General features: G+C 40.3%; 1 protein-coding gene across 1 annotated transcript in view; it reads right to left on the reverse strand.

Annotated features, from left to right (window-relative positions):
• Positions 4,630-19,422, reverse strand: part of LOC109838331 (protein-ribulosamine 3-kinase, chloroplastic) — a 50,078-nt gene continuing 35,285 nt past the window's right edge. Inside the window, exons 7-9 of the mRNA XM_020406781.1 lie at positions 5,650-5,790; positions 5,346-5,422; positions 4,630-4,936 (exon numbers count right to left, since the gene is read on the reverse strand). Of these exons, the coding sequence (XP_020262370.1) occupies positions 4,790-4,936; positions 5,346-5,422; positions 5,650-5,790 (365 nt within the window). The 3' untranslated portion in view covers positions 4,630-4,789. The remainder of the gene's footprint in view (positions 4,937-5,345; positions 5,423-5,649; positions 5,791-19,422) is intronic.

Raw genomic sequence — 19,422 nt, forward strand, 5'->3', positions numbered from 1 at the left:
ACCGCCGGTGACGCCTCCCACATCCCTCCCCCTCCTCCTCCACCACCGGCAAGTTCTTCACTGACCTCGTCGAGCCCTACAACATCATCCCAGACATTGACACTTACAACACCCTCATCAATTCGTTCGCCAAATCGGGCTCCACTCACTCCACCTACTCGATGTTCAATGAAATGAAGAGGAAAATCAAGCCCAATTCGACCACTTTTACTAATGCGATCTCGGGTTTCTATAGGGAGCAGAAGTTGGAGGACGTGGATAAGGTTTTGGGGTTGATGAAAGAGTATGGGTTAAACCCGGGTTCGAATTTGGTGTATAATGTGAGGATTGAGGGGCTATGTAAGTTGAAGAGGACGAGGGAGGCGAAGGATTTGTATAGGGAGATGTTGTTGAAGGGGATGAAGCCGAATTAGGTGATATATAATCTTTTGATTGTTGGATTTTGTAAAGAAGGGATGTTGGAGGAGGCTAAAAGAGTGTATGAGGAGATGGGGAAGAAAAGGGTTGTGCCTGGAGAGGGTCAGTGTTATTTTAGCTTGATACATTATTTGTGTCAGGGTGGGGATTTTGAGGCTGTCATGGGAGTTTATAAGGATGCAATAGGGAAAAATTGTATGCTGGGGTTTAAGACGATGAAGATGCTAGTGAATGGACTGGTAAAGAATTAACAAAGAGGTTGCGGGCTCGGGGAGCAAATCAAATGAGGATGAGAAGGAGATTGAGAAGGCAATGAGGCAGATGTGTGGACTCGGATTGGGGATGAGGAGGATGACGCAGATTCACTCGAGCCCGTCCGATCAGAATCTGCATAATTCTTAGGGCTCTCCTGTTGATGATGATGATGAGAAAGAGAACAAAATATGATTTTTTTAGGGAGAGGACATAGGATTTGTACCTAATTCAGTGCACCAAAAAAAAAGAAAGAAGAAGAAGAAGAAGAAGAGGGAAATTTGTTTGCTTTAAATTTGAGTTTTGAGTTCATTGTTTATACTGCACATTGTTGTAGATTGGTTCTACAAAAAAAATGGAATGGTGGGTTGGGATTGTAACTTCCTAATGTATTTTTGTTTGATGGGTTGAAATCCTTTGTAAGGATGATGTTGATCCAGTTAGAGTTCAATTTGGGAGTGTTGTTATGTTTCTTAGTTATTCAATGTTAAATGGGAAAATGATGGAACATATATGTATCATAATTAACCGTAAATATGACAAATAAGCATATCATGTGATATTTCAATGTTATATGTGATAATTCAATCTTACACGTGACAGTTCTACCTTATATGTGATATTTAGATCTGATTTGTGATATTTAGGTGTTGTATGTGATATTTGGGTGTTGCTTGTGATATTTGTTGTTTATACGTGATATTTGGGTGTTGTATGTGATATTTGGGTGTTGTATGTGCTATTTGGGTGTTACTTGTGACACTTGTTGTTTATACATGATATTTGGGTATTGTATGTGATATTTGGGTGTTGCTTGTGACATTTATTGTTTATACGTGGCACATTCATTATCAACAAATTACAGCCAAATATCACATACAACACCCAAATGTCACGTATAAACAACAAATATCACAAGCAACAAATATCACATATGACAGATATAAGTCACATCTGATAGAGTCATTCCACATGTGATAAATAAGCATATCATGTGATATTTTAATGTTATATGGGTTGTATGTGATATAAGTCACATCTAATAGAGTCATTCCACATGTGACAAATAAGCATATCATGTGACAAATAAGCACATGTGGAATGACTATATTAGATCAAAATATCACATACACAAATGACAGCCATGTGTCACGTATAAACAAATTACAGCCATGTGACAAATAAGCACATTCACTATCAACAAATTACAGTCAAATATCACATACAACACCTAAATGTCACGTATAAACAACAAATATCACAAGCAACACTCAAATATCATATACAACACCCAACTATCACATACAACACCCAAATGTCACGTATAAACAACAAATGTCATATAAAAAAAGCATATGTGACATGAAAACAACATATGTGACATGAAACTGTCATATGTCACATTAAACTATCATATGTCCCATAAGCAAGTGTAATAAATCATATAAATATCAAAAACTTGAATAACATAGCAAATATCACATATTAACTAAAAATATCACATAAAAGGACACCTGGATATTAATATGTGATATTTGTAGTTAATATGTGACATTTGTCCTGATATGTATTGTTTAAGAGCCCAAGATTTTCTCATAAAAGGACACCTGGAGCAATTCTAAGATGGCTTGTCACATGAAGGACAAACAGAATGTTATAGCAAAATTAAACAAGTTGACTTCGATTTCCTTATCAAATTTTACAAACCGATGAACTCTGTTAACCGTCCAAATGACAAATTTGCACAAAACCAACTATACTAATAACCACGTTGGAAGAGATTCCATTTGTAGATTCACATACGATATGAATTTGCACATAGAATGGTCCGAAGTTGAATTAAAAAGGGAAAAAGAACTCGTCTTTTGCTCTCCACCTCGTCATCATCCCCTGAGAAATCTACAAGATTCGATCGAAATTATTTTTGTTCTCCTTCTCATCATCATCATCAACAGTAGAGCCCCAAGAACTGTGCATATTCTGATCGGACGGGCTCGAGTGAATCTGCTTCATCCTCCCCATCCCAATCTAAGCACACACATCTGCCCCCTTGCCTTCTCAACCTCCTCCTCCTCCTCCTCATTCGATTTGCTCCCCGAGACAAAGCTAGGGTTTTTCGTTAATTCCTCTCCCATCAAGGTTTGCCGACTAACTTATAACACCAAAAAATTAAAAAAAAATTTAACATGAGTAATTCAGCAATTCATTGAAACGAGCAAAACCAAAGAAATCCACGACAATAAACACAATGGGGGCTCAAACACAAAAGAGAATCAACAATCAAGCTTTGATTTGATTCCATGATTCAAGTTACAAAATTGACACCCTCTTTGCCGCCAAATCCAATCAAAAGCCTCAAATTCTCAATTTCAATTACATCAAAATTAGGGTTTTCGATCCAAATCTAACCTAAAAGACACAACAGGCCCGACGATGATGACGGAGCCGTTGGGCAGAATCAGGTCGGTGGAGTACCAGCGGTCGGCGACAAGGGATGGGGAGCTGAGCTTGACCCAGCCGGAGGAGACGGAGGGGTTGAGCTTGCGGAACTTGCGGAGGCCGTCGAGTGTCACCGCGGTCTGGGAGCTGAGGGAGTCGTCGGAGAACTGGCAGGAGAAGCACGCACGTGTCGGATGATAATTGCGGGAGGGGGCTGAGGGAAGAGGGTGGGACCGGGGTGAAGGAGGCGGAGTGGGTGGAGCAGTCGTGGGACCTGCGGGCAGCGGGGAGGGAGAGGTTGGAGGGCCGATGTGGTGCGGTCGAGAAGGATATGACGGTGCCGAGGTGGGTGATGGCGGTGTGCATCGAGGCGATGTCGGCGTTGGGGAGGGGGAGGGAGGAAGAGGGGAGATGATGAAAGGGAACCGCTTTTAAATTGTGAAGAAGGGTAATTTGGGAATGAGTTTCTTGGGCAGTGGGTCTTGAGGGTTGGTTGCACTTATATTTCAATTTAAGGATTTGGGGGTTATGGTTTTGGGATTGGGGAGGAGGATGCTTGCTCCAACTTATTTTGGTTCCTCCAAGCAATTTTCCCATTAATTTATAAAAGGTACCATCCCTGCTCATACAATGCCCTCCAACACTTTGTTTGATTCCGGAGCATCTCATATTTTCGCATCATCTGCATTCAGTGGAAAGCAACACATTCCGTGCGTTATCGTAGAGCGTAGTCGAACAGTTAGGACGTGTAGTGACGTGGTGCTCGTATGTTGTAGTGTAGATTGCGTCCAGTGGTTCCATGTGATCGAGAGCTGCATGCGGATCTATTATATAATGATAGATTCCCTCTAGTACGATGTCATTTTAGGCATGGATAAGTTATTGATTGTCATTGGAGGAATGTCATTTTAATCTTCCTTGGCGTCCATCACCTGAGCTCTTGGAGGTGGTGATGGTCAAGATCCGCCAGGTTTTAGAGCAGTATCGTCTAGAGTTGTGGCGTTAACGGAGGTTCGAGGCCCAGTCGGTGTGTGTTCTCAGACGAGTTGCCAGGCTCTCCTTGGCGTTAAACGGAGGTTCGAGCGAGGCCCAGCCTGATACCAAAGCCGGCGCAGAGGATGGCACCGAAGGAGCTTGAGAAGCTCAAGAAGCAGCTTGAAGGAGACTAATAAAGGCAAACAACGGGTGAGCCTTGGATCTCGTAGATTCTGGAAACCTACAATTGAATATTATCGAAATAGGCCAAGGGCCTAGCCCAGTAGAATTTTCTTTTATTTTCTTTTCGTGAGACGCCCTCTATTATTTTTTATGGTATAAAGCTTGGAGGGGACCGGCGTGGGGTCGGTTAGATCAGCTAGGGCAGCTCAGAACTCATCGGGATAAAAGTTTTTAAAAAACAAAAAGAGATCGAGAATTTAGCCCGATATATAAATCATCTAATCTCTGACAGTCAGATGAGGTGGGTAACGGCATAAAATGCTAGCTACTGAGGTTCCAAGAACCAATAACAGAAGATTAAAATAAAAATTAAAAAAAAGTCATATATAAAATTAAGTACAAGATTTAGGTAAAGCTTATCCACAGGCGGAAGAATGATGGTCACAAGAATTTACAGTCAGACATAATGCACTTTGGTTTTGAACACAAACAGATGCATGAAGTGGCAACAAACTAGATCAGCTTATGCTTTCAACATCCTTAAGTAGTTATCGATAATTGACATTGCCGATGATCGGTATCCATAACCAAATAGATTATAGTGGTTTAAGTAATGATAAAGCATGTATAGGTCTCTTCTTTTCTCAAACCCTGGTTGTTTGGGCATCACCTGAATATAAACAAGAACAAAAAAATTAATCATGTCGTCAAATTAAACCAACATGTTCAACTTATATCTCATTTCTAGCAACAAACTTAGCATCAGAGTTGTCCAGAAATCATCAGCAGTGCTCTCAAATGAAACCCAAGGAAGTAGATAATGCTCTGGCGCTTAAATTTTCAAAAATAATGAATTCAACATATAGATACTCTACTCATAATTACATGACTCCCATGAACTGTTGATCCTTAAAAAAACCATAAAATTACGAAATTTCATAACCAACAACAACCATGTAATTCAGGTTTCAATTTTATAGTTTTTTCCTTGTCAATGTTTGACTCTACTTATCTTTACTACCAATCAACTACTTATGTTTTCTTTTACCAATCGCAAATTGAAACGGAAAAGATACTACCTCAAAGTAGGAAGTATAGAAGGATCCCCCAAATCCTGCACACCATGACATTCCAAAGTCTGCTTCATTATGCCCATCTGCACATGTAGCAAAGGGAACCATCATAATGGGAGGTTGATTTCAGGCCACGCTAATTTATATGAGCAATAAACATTACGTAATATTGATACATTTTCTATTTGGCTTCAAGTTCCAGCGAAAAGGGAAATCTTTGAGTTGAATTGCTTCCGTTCTATTAATACCTAAATCATTTCCCCCAATTTTTTAGTTTATCATATTTTTCATGATTACACATGAAACTTACAGTAGCATGCTGGATCCAATATAACAGGATCGCCATTTTTATCAGAGCTGATATTCCCACTCCACAAATCTCCATGCAGTAGGCAGGGCTCGAGCACCGCACCTTCAAAAAGTTGCTGCGTGTTCTTAATTAGTCGTTCACCTGTTAAATTAAGGGAAGATCCAAATAGAGAAACATTAGCAACCTTCCTCAAGGTAATAATATGATTCCCAAGTAATTGCCAAGGAATAATCTGATTCCCAAGTAATTGCCCAAGGAAATCACAGATAGCATTGGAATCGAGTTTTTGTACTATATTAAACTTCTCAAGTACAGTGGTACCAAGATTTGTATTATAAGCTAGAAGGAATACGAATCTATTAAACATCTCTTTCTACAAATGCAATAGATCAAGACACTTTGGAACATTATTGTTCGCACAAATAGGGATTTCAACTCCATAAAGACGCTACAGTTAGATTAGTAAAAGATCATATCCGAAGTATCAATTTGCCTATTATTCTTGTCACGCGCCAAACCAACAACAATATTAATCAATTATAACAAAGTCAAAGTGTGTGACACCTGACCATAAATCCTTTTAGCAAGAAGACCTACGAAGCCTAACTACAATATGTCAAACAATCATGTTCTTAAGTAAAACTATAACCCTCAACACTCACCAGTCACCACAACTTTGAAGTTTTGATGTAGTAGCACGGACCTTAAGATGGCACCAACCCATGTTCAAATATTATTGGTCATGAATTTCTAAAGCGGTCAAATAAGTATACTACGCTCTGTGACTCCAGGCTATACTACCCATAAAGAAGCCCTCAACTAGGTAAAATGTTAGATCACATCATCACCAACTTTGGAGTTTTACTATTATAGTAGGGACTTAATTCCATACATGTGATCAACTCTAAGTAAGATCACATCATCACCAAACAAAACACTACTTAGATGATTGGTTGTAGCCAACGACCCAATTCACATCTCCAAACCTTGTTGGACTCCATATCCCAAGTCATACCCACTTGAAATACTATTTATGGTTGGGTGAGCTTTCCGTGTATGTAATAATTGGTATACATTTTCTATAATTTACATAAACGAATCCATGCATATAATATAATATATCATTTACTTGGCATACATGTTTGCAACATTTGTCAAAACAAAGAATAAATTCTTAAAATTAAACATCATCACACAATATCTTGACAACTACCTATAGCGAAAATTTGCCTAGAAAGGCAGTCTATTGCGGCGCTCAACCCTTTATTTCATATCTCAACCAGACTGGCTACCACGATGATATCTTTCACCCGTGCTATCTACATGTACCTCAACATGATGTACATCATAAACCAAGGAACAACACATCATGTACCTCAACATGATTCAAATGTCATGTCATATATACAACTGACAACAACAAATCAATTCTCTGAATATGCCAAGATCAACAAAAATCAGTGCATGCCAACAACGACTATCTTTTAAAATAAAGAATATGTAAACTCCACTTACAAATATTTCATAAAATCCAAGTTCCTTGCGTGGTCCTTCAAGAGTTGCTTCCAAAATCTAACTCTTATAATATTTCCCCAGTACAAATAGATATTCAATTATCAACTTCCAATTAAATGTAAAGGCTTATACAATAGATAATATACCATTTCAATAATATGTCCTTAACCTAGGTTGATTACTCTTAATTCCAATAAGAATGTTAAATTCTAATATACCCTTTAACTAATATGTCCTTAACTCTAGGTTGAATACTCAATAAGAATGTTAAATCCAAATAAACTAAGCACCATTTAAAACTTTAGTAGCCATCTATCCTTAAATAAAATTCAATTTCTGCCTTTACTACACTATCAGCCTCAATTTAGTCCACAACTTTATTCCTTTACAATAAGAAACTAATACCTCGTTCCAATTCCTCAATTATCTTAATTATACACTAAACCTAAGCAAATCAAAATATAATTGAGAACCTAGAAATCATATAATTAAAAAATCAAATTAGTAGTTTTGGAATATATTTTTAACACTCCTCCTTTGTTGTTTTGTTTTTCCTCTTACCCTCTTTGTTTCTTCTCTTCTCTTCCTTTTTTCTTTGCCTACAACATTTTCTCTTCTTCTTCTCTCCTTTTTTCCTGGTTGTTGGCTCTAGAATAGGGACTAACGAAAAACAAAGAGTGTTAAATACCTCTATCCACATCTTTTGCAAGGGACATGCATCCCTTATCTTTACTCCTTAGATGACACTTCATATCCACCTCTTCTTAACGAAAGGACGCATGCCCTTACATTTCACACAAAAACCCTCCTAATTTTTATATTTGTACATTCTAAGATTTTATTACAATATACATCAAAAATTTTATTTGTAAATATTTATTCTAAAACACATATATTCATTACAATAACTTCTAAGACATTAATAAAATTGGGCCTTACATATTCTTCCCCTTTAAATAAGTTTAGTCTTCTATACTTGAAATACCCTAATCTTGAAATAAGTAATGATGTTTCTCTATCATTTCTTCTTCATACGCCTTTGTAGCTTCTTGTTCTGAGTGATTTTGGCACAATACTTTTACTAAATAAATCATCTTGGACCTTAATACATGCTTCTTTTTGTCGATAATTCTAGCCCATCTTGAATTCGAAGTGGCGCATAATGAATTACGTGGCTAGATTCAGCCCATATTTCCTTACTGAAATATGAAACATGTTATACTTACTAATTTTAAGGGTAATGCACCTCTCTATGCAACTTTCCTTATCCGATCTAGTACATCAAACAGCTCCACAAATTTGGACTCAGTTTACTATTCTCTCCAGATCTCATTACTCCCTTGGTTGAAGACACTTTCAAGAACACATAACTTCCTATTTGAAAATTTAAATGTCTACTTCAATTTTCAACATAATTCTCCTGCATATTCTAATCAACTTGACCTTCTCTACCGTGATACGTACAAGTTAGGCCCAACTAACTTTCAGTCTTCCTAAGAGATCAACATTTTCTACCATATAAAGCCTCATATGGTGGACGAGATCAACATTGGCATGATAACTATTATTGTATGAGAGCCTCACCAAGGATAAATGATCTTCCTAACTATCTTTCAAGTTCAAAATACAGGCCCAGAGAATGTCTTCCAAAGTCTGTATAGTCCTCTTTGCCTACTTTATTAAATTAAAATGTAATTGAGATCTGCATATTCTATTAGTTAGTGCATTAGAAGTTAATATAATTAAGAAATACATTTTGCAATTAAATATTTGCGAATAAAAAATTTTGGTATAATATTGTAATAAAAGTTTAGAATGTGCAAATATAAAATTAAGAAAGTTTTTGTGTAAAATGTAAGTACATGTCCTTTCATGAAGATGAGGAAGATGCAATGTGTCATCTAAAGAGTAAAAGCAACACACACGTCCCTTGCAAAAAACGTAGAGTGGTGGCATGTCGAATCGAAGTTGGTGGCAGGCATCGGGATGAAGTCGACGGTGGTGTTGGGATGCTCGGAACTGGAGGGGAGTAGGGAGCCTAGGGGCTGTTTGGGGTAGGAGCGGTGAAGGAAAATCAGAACAGGAGAGTGAGCAAGGGCTGCTCGGGGCAGGGTGGTGGAGCTGCGCTGAAGGGAGGAGAAGGAACAGGGAGAAACGACGGTAACTGGTGGCGGTGGGGGTGGGGTTGGGGCTGATCGGGGATGAAGAGGATAGGCAGCGATTGAGAGGGAGCATGTGGGTTTGACGACTGGGGAAGAAGAAGACCCGGGAGAGAATTGGCGGCTAAAATTTACATAGAGAAAAAATGCAAAAAAAAAAAATATTGCCTAGGGTTTCACACCCGATGGTTTCACACCAAAGATTCAGCCAATAATTTTTTTATTCAATTCTACATTAATCAAATTTGAATTACAGTAGTGTTTAAATAGAAAACCAAAATACAGATCTGGAAAATTCCCTCAAATCACTCAATTGTCAAAACTGATAACTACTAAATTTAAACCTAATTCGAAATTCAAATCTAAACTACTAAAATTAAATTACAATTCAAATTTCAAATTTTGAAGAACTAAAATCAAACAACAAAGAAAAAAGAAACTCCTCATTATTGTCCTTATTATTCTCCCGGGTGGGAGAAAACTCGACTTCGTCGAGTTAGCGGCAGGAACTTGTCATCTTCAATATACTCTGCTTGCATCTTAATCTGCCATTAGTTACTTTCCTGTGTCTCAAATCATTAACTAGATTACATTGTAAATTCACCATCTAAAATATTATCAAAATTCACTGCTGCATGGGTGAATATATAGAAGTGGGGTAAAGTAAAAAAACTCTCAGTAACAATAGGCTAGGGTCAGGCTTATATTAGTGGACTGCCAATAATATTTGTGAACTGCTCAATCATACAATATTGAGAATAGAACTATGACCAAATCGATAATATAAATGTTGCCATTAATTATTTTAATAGTTGAAAAAGTTCATAAATATCATATCAAACCTCGAATAGCTATGAAAGAACTGTATTGGACAAGTCTAAACTATCTCAAATATCATCATTAACAGTTTTAAATTATGTCCTGACTCAATATCATACATTTCAGTTAACAATGTATTTATTCAAATTAGATCACTGATTCCCCAATATATGATCAATGCAAATAAAAATAAAAAAATGATGTGAATTAATTCAAATGACTATGTATGAAGTGCAGACTCAAACAATGCGATCAATAGCAGATATAACTCAATGAAAGGTTTAACATGCATGACGTCCTCTATCAAATGGAATAGTTAGGCATTCCTTCGTTAAGATGACTAACAAATTTCTTGTTCTTGTAGTGATAGTGAGGAACATGCAAACAAGTGCGTGCAGGAGGAGTGTTTTTGTGCGTTTAACATGTGAGAGAATGAAAACACTCGTGCTCAAACTTATATCCCTAATCACTATATATTCCCAAAAAGAATCAGTGTATATGTGAGTAACTATCGGGACAATGCATGGGGATTTGATATCCAATATGGCAGCTGTTTCACTATGCTCAGTTTGGGTTTTAACTTCCATACAGATATCTGAGTGAATCGCTTTAAGAGCCAATTCAGGAACGTGTTGGGTGCTATGTTTGTCCGGGAGGACTTCGTGGGGAATATCAACAATGTTTTCAATCATGGGAGGGAGTTTAGGAGGGGTTGGATTTTCAATTTCATGAACAACTACAGGGATAACAACAATGAACTCTGTGATCGGAGGGGTAACTTAGGGAATAATCGGAGTGTTTTCATTGTATGAAACTTCAGTTAACTCCAAAAAAGCTTGTGGGTCGAACCTCCATCAAAGGTTGGTGGATCAGGCGTCGAACCTCCATCAAAGGTTGGTGGATCAGGCACAGGTTGAGGTGGGGGTCGATGAACGATGTGCTTATGATCTTGACCTTTTGGAGGCGGAGTTGCAACACACGCTCCTTCGAGCCTAGCAAACATTTCGTTGGTTTCTTTCTGAAAATTTGCTATGGTATCAAATTGTGCTATTAGTTCAGCGAATTTCTTAAGGACTTCGGGAGACATGTTGGACTCACTAGTCACTTGACTCTTCTAATCGATATGGTAGACCTGTGCGAGTGAGATTGCACTACAACTAAAAGGGGATGAATGGGATGCACTAACAACTAAGTGAAATGAATTATATATATATATTTTATATCAAATAAAAGACTCAATTAAAAATAAATTTCCTAACCTAAAACCATGCTCTCATACCAAAAATGATGCGAAACGGGACAGTGGGGGTCTGTCGAAATCAACGATCTAAATCAAATAATGCACCGTTTCCTCAAATTTTATGAACTTCGACAGGAAATCAAATTTAAAAAACTAATGTGACTGATGGATTTTAACAAGATTTGCATCGACAATTATGAATAATTCCAATATCAAACAATTTAATCGCAATATTCATTATCATTGCATAAGTTCCACAATCAATATCAAAATTTTGACAGTCTCATGCTCAATTACTCTCAACTCACAAATATAATCTAAGCAGTGAACATATGATAAGAATTTAGAGGTGGTATACTCATGCAATTAACTAATAAAATAAGAATAACAGAAAATATAAAGAGAAATTGATACCATCGTCGGACTGAACAGGCCTTGGATCAAGTATGAGGTACTAACGGGTCCGTTACCACTGCGGGTTAGATCTGAACTGAAAATCGATGAACGTCGACGGCGTCGACTGGATGACGATGCAGGATGGCGTCGAAACAGGAAGATGATGCGACGATGGCGTCAAACTGACAGCGACGCAAGCGACAGCGTCGAGATGATGGATGAACGAGAGCGGTCAAGACGCTGGTGGCCAATCGAGCGAAGCTGGTGGCAGGCGTCGGGATAAAGTGGCGACGGTGTTGGGATGCTCAGAACTGGAGGGGAGTAAGGGAGCCAGGGGCTGTTCGGGTATGGAGCCGGTGAAGGAAATCAAAACAAGAGAGGGAGCAAGGGCTGCTAAGAGTAGGGTGGTGGAAGCTGTGCTAAAGGGAGGAAGAAGGAACAAGGAGAAACGGCAACGACTGTGGCGGTAGAGGTGGGGTTAGGGCTGATCGGGAATAATGAGGATGGACGACGGTTGTGTTGGGGATTCGAAACAATCAATCGAACCATTGCCCTTCCGGACCTTGTGTTGAAAATAGGAAAGTAGAAAAGTAGGAATAAAGCCACAAATAAAGATCTAACTCGCAAAAAACAGTAAAGGAGATGAACACACAGATTTAACGAGGTTCGGCAACGTGCCTACGTCCTCGGGAGCCACACCACATAATCTCTTTATTAATTGCAGAAGAAAATACAAGCTCTCAAACAAGAGATTAATCTCTCTGAGATTCTCTCTCTATTTGCAGTCAAAAGCTCTCTTTTTTTTTATGTAGTACAAATCCTAAAATCGTTTGGGGTATATATAAAATCCTGGTTGACCAATCAGATTCCAGAGAGTTTGGCGGTCGACCGGCGCGGTCGACCGATGGCAAAACCCGAGAGCAGTTTTCCTACATGGTTTTGGTGGTCGACCGGGTCGGTCGACCGCGATCTGATCCAGGCTCTCCCAGCCCCCTGTGCACGTTCGCGGTCGACCGACCCGGTCGACCGCAGATCTGTCTTCGTGTTTTCTCATCCTTTTGATTCCAGCTTTCATCTCGAACTTTGGGTCTACACCTTAAACTAACAATCTCCCACTTGGAGACCAAAATGCCTGCAATGAGTTCCCCCGAACTCTCCCCTTCTTCGCATGTATCTTTTTCCCGAAAAAAAAAATTCTTCCTTCAATCAACAATATCCCGGCGATCTCGCCGATCCTCGTAGTGTGGCTTCGTCTTCTACTCGTGAATGCCAACTGAAGTTGCGCACAACTCTAGTTTCTCAATGGTGACTGCCTTCGTCAACATGTCCGCCGGATTTTGACTCCCCAAAATCTTTCATTAAATGCAACTTTTCGTCCTCAACTAGCGAGCGTATAAAATGGTATTTGACGTCGATATGCTTCGTTCTGGCATGATATACTGGATTCTTGGTAAGATGTATAGCGCTCTGGCTATCACAATAAAGAACTCCTCTCCCTTGCTTCAGATCCAACTCTTCCAAGCACCAGTTCAACCAGATCATCTCCTTGCGTGCTTCAGTCACTGCGACATACTCAGCCTCGGTTGTAAACAAAGTCACAATCTTCTGCAGACGTGAGACCCAACTCACTGCTGTCGACGCTAAGGTATAAACATACCCCATGATGCTTCGCCTCGTATCATGATCACCGGCGAAGTCCGCATCCACGTATCCTTGCAGTACCAATTCCTTCCTCCTGAAACATAGTGGTTTGTTTGTTGTCCCTCTCAAGTACCGCATTATCCACTTCACGGCCTCCCAATGCTGCTTCCCTGGATTGCTTGCAAATCTGCTCACAACTCTCACTGCATGGGCGATGTCCGGCCTCGTGCAAATCATCGCGTACATGAGACTCCCAATGGCCGAAGAATATGGCACCCTGCTCATATGCTCTCTATCTGCATCTGTCTTAGACGATTGCTCCTCAGATAGCTTGAACTGACTTCCAAGGGGTGTGCTAACAACTTTAGCATTCTGCATGTTGAATCTCTGAAGTACCTTCTTAATGTATTCAGCTTGGCTCAATCTCAATGTCCCTTCAGCTTCATCCCTACTGATTCGCATCCCTAGAATCTGCTTCGCTGCACCCAGATCCTTCATTGCAAATTTCTTTGCTAGCTGCCTCTTCAAACTATTTATCTCTTCTAAACATGGTCCTGCTACCAACATATCAACATATAATAACAAAATAATGAAGCTGGACTCGAACCTTTTGAAATAACAGCAATGATCCGAATTGCATCTTCTGTAGCCATTGTTCTGCATGAAGTTATCAAACTTTTTATACCACTGTCTCGGAGCCTGTTTCAAACCATATAAGCTCTTCTTGAGCTTGCATACCATCTCTTCCTTCTTCAATGAAACCAACAGGTTGCTTCATGTAGATTTCTTCATCCAAGTCACCATGAAGAAAGACAGTCTTCACATCTAACTGCTCAAGGAAGAGGTCTTCTGCAGCTACCAAACTCAACACCACTCTGATAGTTGTGAGTTTCACAACAGGGGAAAATATCTCCGTGTAGTCAACTCCTTCCCGCTGTTGAAACCCCTTCACGACTAATCTGGCCTTGAATCTCTTGCTTCCATCACTCTCCTGCTTGATCTGGTAGACCCATTTATTGTGCAAGGTTTTTTTCTGTGCAGGTAGCTGGACTAACTCTCATGTCTCATTAGTGAGTAGAGAATCCATCTCCTCCTGCATCGCATACTCCCACTGCTGAGATTCACTCACTTGCACTGCCTCTTCATAACACTTCGACTCTCCGCTATCTGTTAAGAGTAGATAATCAAGTGACGAGAGGTATTTGGGATTTGGTTTGGGTACCCTGGATGACCTCCTAAGCTCCACGTCCTGGGTAGTAGCTTCTGCACCTGTAGTCTCCTCCGTTCTACGGTCAGAACTGACATCGTCGCCCCCATCTGGAAGATCCTCCAAATCCATGTACTCGGATCCACCTGTATCCGTAGTGCTGCTTCCACTGCTTTGGCTATCCTTAGCATTGTCCCTATCCTTGTACATCACCTCCTCATTGAATATCACATCCCGGCTCCTGATGATCTTCCTGTTCTTTTCATCCCAAAGGCGATACCCGAACTCATCAATGCCGTATCCAATGAATGTGCACTTCTGTGACTTAGCTTCTAGCTTGTCCCTGACATGGTCACTGATATGAACATAAGCCACGCAACCAAATACCCGCAAGTGTGAGAGATTTATCTTCTTTCCACTCCAAACCTCCTCTGGAATCCCAAAATCTAATAGAACTGATGGCCCGTGATTAATCAGGTAGGCTGCCGTATGCACCGTATCCGCCCAAAATGTCTTAGGCAGACCTGCATGTAGTCACATGCTCCGCGCACGCTCTGTCAAGGTCCTGTTCATCCTCTCTGCAATGTCGTACTGCTGCGGCGTCCCTGGAGTAGTCCTCTCTAAGCGAATCCCATTCGTAGCACAGAACCTCTTGAACTCCTCCAGCTTGTATTCTCCACCATTATCTGATCTCAAGCACTTCACCTTCAGATCTGTCTCGTTCTCGACCATGGCCTTCCACTTCTTGAAGATTTCGAACACCTCTGACTTGTGCTTCATGAAGTAAACCTACACCTTCCTCGAGTGATCGTCGATAAATGTGACGTAGTATCTCGAACCGTCAAAAGAAGACACACTGGTTGGGCCCCATACATCTGTATGAATCAACTCTAGCTTCTGAGCCTTAGGTGACCTTCCACCCTTCTGGAAACTAACCCTCTTCTGCTTCCCAAAGATGCAGTCTTCACAAACCCCGACTTTCACGGTGTCGATCACGGTTAGCTTTCCTTGTGAATGTAGAATTTTCATCCCCTTCTCGCTCATGTGCCCCAGCCTATTGTGCCACAGATCTGTACTCTCCTTGCCAGCTGCAATTGCGAGGGTGTCACTCGCATGTGAAGTGAGGTAGAGAGTTCCTGTTTTATTATCTCGGGCAACAATCATCGTACCGTTGGAGATTCTCCACGAATCCCCGGTGAATGTCGAAACATAGCCTTCTGCTCCAAGTTGTCCCACCAAAACAAGATTCCTCTTCAGCTTCGACACGTGTCTCACGTTCTTTAAATTCCACTTAGAGCCTTTTATCTGTATCTGAACGTCGCCCTTTCCAACAATATTGCAAGGTTCATTGTCCCCCAAGTATACTTTACCAAAGTCCCCTGCTACATAGTTCTGAAGTAGTTTCCTATTAGCAGTGGCGTGAAAAGAAGCTCCTGAGTCGATGACCCAAGAATCAGAATCGCTATCCATAGCAAAGATCAAGGCATCCTGCACGATATGAGCCTTCTGCTCACCCGCATCCTTCTTTGGTGCTTTACAGACCGAAGACATATGGCCCTCCTGGCCACAGTTCCAACATTTCCTTTTGATAGACCTAACCTTCGAGTTCGGCCTCTTCTTCGCTAATTTCCACCGATTCCTATTCTGGTTCCCTTTCTTCTGGCTTCTGCCTCTCTGCTCGAAACTTAGGGCTGAACCTGAACCTTCTGATTCGGACGATTTCCTTCTAACCTCCTCGGATAGAATCATGCTAACAACCTCATTCAGTTTTAACTTCTCTTTCCCCGCCGAATTGCTGATTGCCGTCACACAACCTGCCCAACTATCCGGCAACTGCGATTCAGTTTTAACTTCTCTTTCCCCGCCGAATTGCTGATTGCCGTCACACAACCTGCCCAACTATCCGGCAACTGCGATAGTAGTAGAAGGCAACTGCGATAGTAGTAGAAGGGCCTGCACTTCATTATCGAACGTGATGTCCACGGAGATAAGTTGATCAACAATCGTGTTGAACTCGCTGAGGTGCATCGTGAAGGACCGTCCTTCTGCCATCTTGAGGTTGAAAAGAGTTTTGACTAGATGTACCTTGTTTGCTGCCGACGGTTGCTCGTACATCTTCGCGAGCGCTTCCATAAGCCCCACCGTCGTCTTCTCCTTCAGAATATTGTGGGCTACTGATTTGGCGAGCGACAACCGGATTTGCCCTAGAACCTTCCTATCTAGTACCTCCCAATCACCATCTGACTCCTCTTTCTTCTTTCCCTTTTCCTTGCCCATCAACGGGCGATACAAGTCCTTCTGGTACAAATAGTCCTCCATCTGCGACTTCCAGTAGGCGAAGTCTGAACTGTCAAACTTCTCGATCTTTGATTTGCTTTCCTCTGCCATGGCTTTCACACAAATTGCTGAACGAAGCTCTGATACCAGTTGTTGGGGATTCGAAACAATCAATCGAACCCTTGCCCTTCCGGACCTTGTGTTGAAAGTAGGAAAGTAGGAATAAACCACAAATAAAGATCTAACCTTGTAAAAACAGTAAAAGAGACGAACACACAGATTTAACGAGGTTCGGCAACGTGCCTACGTCCTCGGGAGCCACACCACACAATCTTTCTATTAATTGAAGAAGAAAATACAAGCTCTCAAACAAGGGGTAAATCTCTCTGAGATTCTCTCTCTCTTTGCAGCCAAAAAGCTCTCCTTTTTGATGTCTCTAAAACCCTAAAAACGTTTGGGGTATATATAGGGTCGACCATAGATCTGTCTTCATGTTTTCTCGTCCTTTTGATTCCAGCTTTCATCTCGAACTTTGGGTCTACACCTTAGACTAACAGGTTGAAGGCGTTAGGACGGTGCTGGTGAAAGAGGGAAGAGGGAGATGGGGGCTTGGCGGCTTTGGAGGAGGAGCAGGAAAGGAGGAGGTGCGGTTGGGGAGAGGAAAGAGCAGGTGGGTGCTTGGGTCACTGGCGATTAGGAGAGGTGGAGCTTATGGGTTTGTGGTGGTTGCTAGAAGAAAAAGAGAGGGAGCATGTGGGTTTGACGACTGGGGAAGAAGACCGAGGAGAGAATTGGCGGCTGAAATTTACATAGAGAAAAGAACGCAGAAAAAAATATTGCCTAGGGTTTCACACCCGATGGTTTCACACCAAAGATTCAGCCAATAATTTTTTTTATTCAATTCTTCATTAATCAAATCTGAATTACAGTAGTGTTTAAATAGAAGACTAAAATACAGATCTGGAAAAATCCCTCAAATCACTCAATTGCCAAAACTGATAACTACTAAATTTAAACCTAATTCGAAATTCAAATCTAAACTACTAAAATTAAATTACAATTCAAAATTCAAATTTCGAAGAACTAAAATCAAATAACAAAGAAAAAGGAAACTCCTCATTATTGTCTTCATTACAACCTTTCTAAACAGATTGCCATGTAGGTAGTTTAATTATCAAAATACCATGTGATGTTGCTTGATTTCTATGAAGAAATTCCTTTGTTTTGGCAAAGTTTCGAAACATTTCGTTCCAAATCAAATGATATATTTTATTATGTGCATGGTTTTGTTTATGTAAATTATTGAATACGTACCAAATGTAAACACTTCCCGAAAAAATCCCCAAAGTTCTAATAAATACCCTAAAATCTCAGAAAATAGAAAAAGTCATGTACTTGGTATCTCTACTCTATACCTATAAGTACTAATCTAGGTCAGAGGTCTCACAACTTACAAGGAGCTAATTGTACATCATGCTTGGTCAAAGTACTAGGTGCTAAATGTGATATAAGACACTAATTGCATCATCATACAGGATCACCATGTGCTAACTGTAAAACAAGGCACTGATTGCATCAACATGCATGTGCTAAACGTGAATGATCCATGAGTGATTCAAGACAAACAATGCCTGGTCAAACCATGTGCTAAATGGGAATGATAACTATCAAATTGCTGTGTTCCCGTCCTTGAATTTGATGTCTTTTGAATTCATTTAATGAACCTCGTGAATAAAAAGCGTTGTCTCAGATGGGGCAATAGCCGCAAGCAGCTCCAACTTGGTTCTATATTAACTTGATCAGGGAGCCATATATCAACGACACATTACTTCCAAGTTCTAGGAACTGACTCTCAGTCACTCTTCGACTCTTTGATTCCATGACTTTGTGAGCAAAAGGAAGACCTCTGCATTTCTAAACAATCATCCTCCTGATTTCTTTTAAATGCTCAATTTCCCAATCTTTTCCCCTCAGTACTGGCTTTTTACAAAGCAGAGGCCAACCATCTTCTGAAGCCAAAGACTAAGAACTCTACTTACCATGTAGCTGCAGTACGTGTTTGTCGGTAACATCCCACACTCATTACCTCAGAAATCATGAAGCATGAGCATGAACTTCTTCTTGCTTGGACAATTCACCACATTGCTCACGAGCTAATTCCTATTAACTTACCAAATATCAATATCCCCACCAGCCACATGTTCTTTAATAGATTGTTCTCATGGAAAATTTAAACACAAAAATCTGAAATTTCAATAGGAACCGTCCCTCAATCAAGCTATCAGTGAATATCAGTTGAGTTGGTGATCTTCCAAATGCCGCCTAGCACTTCAATTGCGAATACAAGAATACTTTTAGCTTGTGTACAGCTTAGTGAATAATTGGACCATTTTTATTCTGTCAACTCCCAACAATGGTATGTGCTTTTTGTGCAGAGGAAACTGCCACTCATCTTTTCCGTGGTTGTCATTTTGCAAAAATAGGTTGGTGGGGTTCTCTTTTGAGCATTAGAATGGAGG

This window comes from Asparagus officinalis, chromosome 4, assembly GCF_001876935.1.
Source record: "Asparagus officinalis chromosome 4, Aspof.V1, whole genome shotgun sequence".
In the NCBI taxonomy this organism is placed as follows: domain Eukaryota; kingdom Viridiplantae; phylum Streptophyta; class Magnoliopsida; order Asparagales; family Asparagaceae; genus Asparagus; species Asparagus officinalis.